The sequence below is a fragment of the Trachymyrmex cornetzi genome, unplaced genomic scaffold, assembly GCF_001594075.2.
Source record: "Trachymyrmex cornetzi isolate Tcor2-1 unplaced genomic scaffold, Tcor1.1 scaffold727, whole genome shotgun sequence".
NCBI classification, from domain to species: domain Eukaryota; kingdom Metazoa; phylum Arthropoda; class Insecta; order Hymenoptera; family Formicidae; genus Trachymyrmex; species Trachymyrmex cornetzi.
Genome location: NW_017300056.1, coordinates 76,665 through 86,160, shown reverse-complemented (window position 1 = coordinate 86,160; position 9,496 = coordinate 76,665). Strand labels below are relative to the sequence as shown.

General features: G+C 33.6%; 1 protein-coding gene across 1 annotated transcript; it reads left to right on the top strand.

Moving 5' to 3' along the window:
• The first annotated feature begins 6,272 nt into the window (after window positions 1-6,272).
• LOC108767813 (uncharacterized) lies at window positions 6,273-8,054 on the top strand. The gene has a single exon (XM_018517876.1). It carries the CDS (start codon window positions 6,273-6,275, stop codon window positions 8,052-8,054), a length of 1,782 nt encoding a protein of 593 aa, XP_018373378.1.
• The last annotated feature ends 1,442 nt before the right edge of the window (window positions 8,055-9,496 follow it).

The following is a 9,496-nucleotide window of genomic DNA, read 5'->3' as shown; positions in this document are numbered from 1 at the left end:
CTTCCGGCCGCAACGCTTCGGTTCGCGTAAAGGAGGCACGGCAGTGTCGCTACGCGCAGCTTAGCGCCGAGACACTACCAGTGTCTCCAGATTGTCATAGCAAAAGCTAATTTTATTGGAAATCGTCTTCTTTTAAAAGTGAAAGGATATACATTTTCGCAATAATCAATAGAGCGTTATACGATTCAAAAAAACAATATCTCCTATTTTATCACCTGTTAAAATTTTGCATTTTAATAGGTGATCAGCTAGCTCTATAATTATTAATCTCGTCCCATTACAAAGACCTTCGTTAATACTAAGGTTTCTGATTAACATAATAACACAATTTGGTTTTAAACGCAATTCATAAGGTGGAAGACATGATGGAGATAAAGTATTTAAATATTCTGGTAACAAAACTTCATCAATTTCATCATTATCACTACAATTTTCAGTACTATCTATACTTGTATAAATTCGTTCTTCAACTGTATCTAATAATTCAACAACTCGTTTATTAATTTCATCAACATCAATATTTCTCGCAGAAAGGATTGCACATTTTTCCAATTTATTAAATTCTTTATTTTGTATTATATCGCCATAAATATCTTGTACAATATCGGTATCAGTGGATGTGATACAACAATCAGGAAGTTCTATATTATCATTAGAATCATTTAATATACCATCTCCTATATTTAATAGAAATTTTGCAAATTCAATTTCTTCTGGAAGAACTCGCATATTTTCTGTTAAAGAAAAATTTATAAAATATTTCCAAGTAGAACTAAATTTTATTGAAAGATTTATGATTTTATTTCGAGTACCATGTATTTTTATGGGGAGAAGTTGTCTAAAATCACCACCTAATATATTAATTTTTTCACCAAAGGGTAAATCATTATTCATGATATCACGTAATGTACGATCCATAATTTCTAAAGCATATCGTGGTGCCATTGGCGCTTCATCCCAAATAAAAATATCTGTTTCTTTCAAATAATGAGCTTCCTTGGATTGGATTTTAATATTAGATGATGAATCAACAAATAACGGAACTGGTAATCCAAATGTTTTATGAACTGTTCTTCCTCCTGGCAATAACGTCGCTGTAATGCCCGTAAAGCTTTACCAAAAAATTTTACCAGAACCACCTGGATCATCAATATAAATACAATTATTACTACGATCATTAGTACCTAATTTATTTAATATAAAATTTACTATTTCTTTTTGCTTGTCATTTAATTGTTCATATTGTCTATTACCAATTTCCATATTTTCTTCAAGTGTTGTATAATTATTCTCTATATTATTTTCTATTAATTGTTCCATTTGTGGAAAATCTGCAAAACTTTTATCTTCAGCATTAAGCATAGTATTAATTTGTATGTATGCTTTTTTTTGTCCTTCTAATAGTCCAAAGTGTCGAATATAATCTTCCTACAATGCTACTTTAAAATTTTCCCAGAATTCTTCAGGATGTAACGGTTGACAATATAATAATATACGTACAAATAATCTACGAATTTGTCTTGGCATCATCCATCCAACAGCTTCATTCATAGCTCGTTTCCATTCATCATCGTCTTCAATCAAACCTAAAGCTAAACATGCCGTTGAAAACGATTAACATACTTCTCCATTTATAGTTCTTAAATCATCAAAACTTGTAGCTCCTTTTACAGTGAGTAATAATAATCGTAAATGAAATAGTTCTATTTGTGTTGGACTAACGGAATACATTCGTCCTATACAATTATAATGACTTTTGCGTTTTACCCAACGCGAAATATTTCTTCCATTAATTTTCTCTTTCTTAAATAAATAATAACGCGGAATTTCTACATATAAATACTGTCTTGCTTCTTCATCGTGAGAATTTAAATTAAAATAATCAATTAACATAGTAACTTGATTCATAGCAGTCGTCATTGTTTCTTCAACGGTTTCATTTTCAATTATAACATTTTGTTTATTAGGAAGATGAACTGGCAAACGTACTATAGTATGACTTTTATCTTGTAATTTTTTTTCAAGTATTCGCCAACAGGCTTCTACAGGTCCAACATAACGAGTTTCTATATAATTATGTATTTCATCATGATCAATAACTATATTTTCTGTGATTGGTTCAATTCTTATAGCAGCAACACATCGTGACCTTTGTAAATATATTTATACAAATATTTAACCGATTTGATACTTGAAACTATCTCAACATTTATATGACAATTGAAAATAATTGATAAAATAGGACAATATGGTATTACATAACGATTATCAACTATATATCCACTAGGACGTTTAAAACTTCTACCATTATCTCTTCGACGATAATAAGGATAAGCGTCTTCATTCATTCTAGTTTCTTCAAGATACGATTTTGGATAATGTTTTGAACATTTTCCATTTATACTAAACACCAATCACCATAAGGTCCATGAATCATATGTTTCATAACTATGTTATGTAAAGTATGATTTTCACATGGATTAGGAATTTCAGCAGAGATGTATTTGTCAACTATTTGTGGAGTTGTTATTTTAAAATTGTATTTTAAAGTAATTAACATGTGAACATGTGGCAAACCGCGTTTTTGAAATTCAATAACATACACAAACGCTGCTACTTCTCCAAAAAATTTTTGCTTTACAATCAAATCAATCAAATAGTCTTTTTTAATATTAAAAACACGTGCACAAATGTCGGGTCTATCAGAAGCTTGTTGACTATCTAAAAGATTTTCTTCAATTTCGCGCCATTTAGGATTGCAAGTCATTGTAATAAAAAGATCTGGTTTACCAAATTTAGCAACAATTGCCATCGCATCTTGATAATTTTGTAACATATTACGCGGAGATCCAATAAACGTGGATGGAAGTATAACCATCTTTCCAATACGTCCATTTAAATTATTCGCCATAGTTTGTATATAATCTCTTAAACCTTGATATGTTTCAGTTCGTAATTCTTTTTGATGATTTTTGCAGTAATTTATTCTATTCTTTTCAATTTTTACGTAACTATCTACAAGCCATTGTTGAAAGAGGCAACGACCTAATATAAAAACATTAAATTCATCACGAATAGCCATGCGATATTTAATATATTGACTTCTAGTTATTCGTTTATTACTATTTAGTTTCGTTAAATTACAATGCCATCCTTGAGTACCATGTGAGTAAAATAATGGATATATCCATGGTTCAACATTTGGATCCATAGTACTAACATTTTGTAAAGTTTTAATATTCTTATTACGTATTGTTACATAAGATTCTGGAATTTCTCCATCAGCAGTTCGAAAAACAGCTGCAACTTCATTAGTCCTTTGAACATTATATCGCCCTCGATATTCATACCGGGTTTTAACGTAAATAATAATTGTAATTCTGGTAACAATTCTCCAGATTCTTTTTCTAATCGTTGTTGATTTTCTAATTCTTCACCCATTTGATAAGATTGAGCAAATACATTAGATTCTTGCATTACACTTTCAAGATTTTGTATAATTTCAAAATCTAATTCTGAATTTTCTGTAAGACGATAATTTATTGCTTCATTAGAATCTATAATAAAAAGCTGACTGTAAGTTGGGTTTGCATTCTGAACAGCATATAATGCTGTATTTATTTGATAGTAAATTTGTCCTTGTATTTTAAAACAATATGGACCTGATCGCCTACTTTAAAAATTAACCAAATTAGCATTAAATGATGCAAACGAAAATGAACTATTGTAACTACGAATATACTGGAAAAAATTACTGGATTTTGCATGATTATTTTTAAATAAATTACAAAGAAATTGTGAAGGTAGAGGTAATGGTTCCAAATAAACTGCACCATGATTACAACAATCATGAAATGAATTTCCCTTATTAGATACTTTTTCAGCTACAAAATGTTTTGCATTACAATGAATACAAAGTACATTCATAGATCCAATATAATGTTCACTTATATCATTCATAGATATTATATTATTAATATTTAAATATAGATACCCTTTTTTGCGTGATCGACAATGAGTCTGATATATTAATTGGGGATTCCTTGTTGTAATATTTATAGAATTTTCTTGAATTGTTTCGTCGTTTAGAGTTACTGTACGACTACAATGTATTTCACCATTAATACAAGAGATAATGTTAGGTCTGGTATTAGGATTTACTTGAACATTATCCCTATTTAAAGTTTTCATACTTTTTATAATTTCATTACGATGACGTTGATTGTCCGCTTTTCTTTTACGACGTTGTTTCTCAAATTCTTCTTTTTCTTCAGAAGAACGTTCTACTTTACGTCGTGGCATTATTAAAATATAAATATATTATATATATAAATATATTATGTATATTATGTATATAAATATAATACTGTTTAATAAAAATTATTTAATAATTACTTTAATAATTGCTTAAGTAAAATATTAGTAATATTAAAATATTATTACTAATATTATATTAGAACAATAAAATTATATTTATATTAATTTATTAATTAATAATCATTAATTAATAATTAATAAAGATTTTTTTCTTTATTATAATTATAATATTATAAATATAATATTTTATAAGCAATAAGTAGTAATCAATAATCACTAAAAAAATTATTAAAAAATAGAAATCGATAACAAAGAATCAAATATCAATAATTAGTATTCAGTATGAAGTATCAGTATTTAGTATTAATAATTAGTAGTATCAGTAATTAATCCATCAATTATCAATAACTAATAATTAATAAGTATTAATTAGTAATTAATAATTATCATTATTATTATAGTCATTAATATCATTATCATCATTGCAATTTTCATCATTATCATTATTCTAATTATTATCATTATTTGTTGTGATTGTTAGTTGGTAACTCCTATTTTAGTGAATCACGTTACGCAGGTCGGTAGCTTAGTTATCGATCGTGTTATCGACCGACTGATTACTGTATTTCGACGAGATAGAGCGCCAGCGGTGTGCGCATGCATCCGCGAGTTGCGAACGGCTAGGAGGAGAGATCAGATTTAGCAAGCGTAGAGTAGACACCTATTAGCTTTCAGTGAATAAATTCAATTTCAACTAACCACGTATTACTCTATTTTCCACCTACAACTGCAGTCAACATCAATTATTATATGGTCCTTCGAGCCGGATCCCAGGGACAAAGACTGGGATTTTAGAACAAGGCCTCTCGCTGAACACGACGAATAAGCATGGCGAAGCCTGAAAAGAGACGACGTACGAGATTTCGCAAGCCAACGATTAAAGACTAGCAAGGTCACGAAAATTATTCGCTCGAAACATAAGGTGAGAAAAAAGGTGGCACGATATCAAGGAAGAGACGTTCGCAATAGACGAGACATAGTGACAGCACGCGTATCCGTAACGAAGACGGACGACGCCATCTTGTACAAGCGAGACGACGAGCTCTCGAAGAAACGAGATACTATAAAAAAGGCGGCAAGACCTCGTGAAAAAGAACAGCGAGGCTAGCACGAAGCAACGAGTCTTTTACACGAGGCGACGAGTATCTTCCACACGAAGCTACGAGTCTTTTACACGAGGCGACGAGTATTCTCCACATTGGCGGCGAGTCCTCCATACACGAAACGACGAGTTCTCCCCGCACAAGGTAACAAGTTTTTCCGGCAGAAGAGCGAGTCAACTACACAAGAAGTGGCGAGTACCAACTCAAGAGGCAACGAGTCTACGTATATGCGAAACAGCAGATAAGTTTTAAGCATATCACATTCGTTATAACCGATAAGTTGTTTGTAACACTCAAATATTTCGATATAGATTCGTTATTGATACGAAACCGCGCTTATAAGGAACCATTTCAAAATGGTTGAGAACGTAGACCTACAAAAAATAAAGTTAAGAAAGAGAGTAGCAAAAGCTGGTTTCACACGGGTGGAAAATTTCATAAAAGCAATGAATATTAATACGGTTGATATTGAAGAATTAAAAATTAGATTAGATAAGTTAGAAGAATTAAGAAAATCATTAGAAGAAAGTCTGATGGAATTAAGCATTCATGAGGAAATAAGCGAAGTACAAGTAGAGCAAGAAATACCATAGCTAGTTACGAAGAAAAATACGTCAGTTTAAAGTTGATAGGCGAAAGAACAATAAAGGAACGCGTTAGATCAGCTCTTGCTACGAATCTTGACCATGCGAGCGCAACACCCAACGTGATATCCAATCACAACAGAAACAGAGTAAATGACACGCATGTACGATTGCCTAAAATTGAACTGCCTACCTTTAGCGGAGAAGAATGGCCTATGAAGAATGGCATCCATTTTTTGGGATATTCGATTCATTAATACATTCAAATGATACTTTGAACGATATTCAGAAATTCCATTACTTGAAGTCTTCATTAAAGGGCGATGCTGCGGAAACTATACAGTCATTGGAAATCACGGGCGCTAACTACGGCGACGCTTGGTCTAGACTAAAAGCTAGGTATGAGAACGAACGTGTAAGCATTCAAAATCATATCAAATCAATTTTCGAATTACCATCGATAAGAAAGGAGAACAGTGTGGCATTGAGAAGTTTGTTAGACAGTACGCTAAAGCACACGACGGCACTAGCCGCGTTAAAACGACCGATAGCCCACTGGGACGACTTATTGATATATATATTAGCGGGCAAACTAGATTACTTTACAATAAAAGAGTGGGAGAATAGTCTAGACAGTAAGCAAGTACCAAAATTTAACGAATTGATAGAATTCTTAACAAAGCGATGTGAAACATTAGAAGCCGTCGCGAGAAGGAGTCTATCTATAGAGTCATCTAGCAGGCCTCGACAAACGACCAGTAAGACGACAAATGCACATGCAGCAGTAGCAAGCGTAAAATGTGCACATTGTAATGGCGACCATCAAATTTATCAGTGTAAAACGTTTAAAGAACTATCCATTACAGACTGTTTAAACAAGATAAGATCTCTAAAATTATGTCTCAATTGTTTGAAGGGCAAACATTTCGCTAGGGATTGTAACGCCGGCCACTGTAGAAAATGTATGAAAAAACACAGCACTTTGTTACACGATGATAACATGTCATCAAAAGGGAAGGAAGAAACGAGCGATCCAAATCCGAGTACGCTTAATGAAGCCCATAAGAAGGAAGATACAATATGTACATACACACAATCAAAAAGGATACTTACCTCAACACAGGTATTGTTATCTACGGTAGTAGTATTAGTCAAAAATCGCGATGGACAATACATAGAGGGTAAAGCGTTAGTTGACAACGGGTCTCAATCTAATTTTGTTACGGAAGAGTTCGTTGAAAAAGTAAACGTGAAAACAAGGGCAAATCATATAGAGATAAAAGGTATAAGTCAGCACATATCACATGCTATGAAATCAGCGCAATTGCATGTAAGTTCGCGATTTAATACCTTCGGATTGGACATGCAATTCATAGTATTGGAAAAGATTACACAAAACTTACCTACCATCGAAGTGAACGTAACAGATTTAGATATACCTAAAAATATTAAATTGGCAGATCCAAATTTTAACATCCCGAGTAAGATAGATATATTAATCGGTGCAGAGAGGTTTTGGGAGCTGGTTTGCGTGGGTCAAATAAGGCTAGGTAGAAACAAACCAATATTACAAAAATCATTACTAGGCTGGTTAGTATCAGGATCCATTAATATAGTCGAGTCAAAAAAACATTCACAAACAAGCTGTAATCTAAGTACATTAGAGGAACTATGTCAGACCGTCCAAAGGTTTTGGGAGGTAGAAAATTACGCGAACATTAAGAATAGTACTTCGGAAGAAAAGTATTGCGAAAGATTATTCGAAACTAGTTACATGCGGCAAAATGATGGTAGGTTCGTTGTCAAATTGCCAGTCGAAAAAGAAATATTGCCATTGTTGAATGGTTCAAGGGAGGTAGCTTTGAAGAGATTCTTAGCATTAGAACGGAAATTTAGTTACAATCCTGAATTGAGAGGGGATTATATCACGTTTATGAAAGAATATCAGCAGTTAGGACATAATGAGTCGAATAGAGAAAGAGAAAGATAATAACTTTCGGGTATACTTGCCACACCAAGCCGTAATAAAAGAAACCAGTGTCACGATTAAAACTAGAGTAGTTTTTGACGCGTCGAGTCAGTATGCCAAGGGGAAAGCTTTAAATGACGCTCTATATAAAGGCCCCACAATACAAGCAGATTTATTTGCCTTAATAATACAATTCCGAGGCTATAAATACGTGTTATGTGAAGATGTGGAAAAAATGTACAGACAAATATTAGTTGACAAAGAGCAACGGTCGCTGCAAAGTATATTGTGGCGGGAAGATCCGAAAGACGAGTTGCATGAATTCGAATTGAACACCGTGACCTACGGTACGAAACCCGCGTCATTTTTAGCCGTAAGGTGTCTGCACCAGTTAGCGGAAGTCGAAAAAGTAAACTACCCTAGAGCAGCTGAAGTATTATGTAACAATTTTTATATGGATGATCTCTTAACTTGAAGTAACACAAGCGCGGAAATCTTACTCTTGAAAGAGGAATTAATAGAATTGCTAGGTAAAGGAGGATTCAAATTGCACAAATGGAGGAGTAACGTAGAGACGGTTAAGGAAAATAAGCAGTTTAAAAATGAAAGCTTAGATATTACTAAGGAAAAAGAGTCAAGATTACTAGGGGTATTATGGAACCCACATAAAGATATATTTCAATATGAAGTAGACATAAGGGAGACAGATCAACGTGTAACAAAGAGGAAAGTGTTATCGCAAACATGTAAGCTGTATGATCCGTTAGGTTTAGTAGGGCCGGTAATAACTTCGGCGAAAAATCTAATGCAAAAAATGTGGAGTTCAAGTCTAAAATGGGACGAATCAGTGCCCATGCACTGATTCATAGGGAATGGGAATGTATAAGATCACAATTGCATATACTCAATGAACTACGAATATCTAGACTACTTGTATCAGGCGAAGGCCAGGTTCAACTACAGCTGCATGGGTTTTGTGACGCAAGCGAGGCGGCGTATGGTGCATGCGTGTATATAAGAGAAAGAAACAAGCGAGGAGAAATCACAGTTATCCTAGTTTGCTCCAAATCACGCGTGGCACCGATGAAAGCGTTATCGCTGCTCCGGTTAGAGCTATGTGGAGCCGTTTTGCTAGCCAAATTAATGAATCGAGTATTAACAAACCTAAAGTTAAACGTAGCGCAAAAGTTTTACTGGACGGACTCTAAAATTGTATTAGCCTGGATAGACTCCTCCTCTAGAAAATAGCACATATTTGTCGCGAACCGAGTAAGCGAAATACACAATGATTCCACACCTTACGAATGGGGTCACGTAGGAACTAGAGACAATCCCGCGGATCTAATATCGAGGGGTGCTACACCAGAGCAATTAGTGAATTCTAACATTTGGTGGAATGGATCTCAGTAGGTAATCTATACGTGTTCTGGATCATTTGGTGGCAGGCGGGCGACGGGGACCGG

What these genes read in the sequence shown, in the direction of transcription:
- LOC108767813 (XM_018517876.1), top strand. Translation starts at nt 6,273, where the DNA reads ATGGCCTATGAAGAATGGCATCCATTTTTTGGGATATTCGATTCATTA.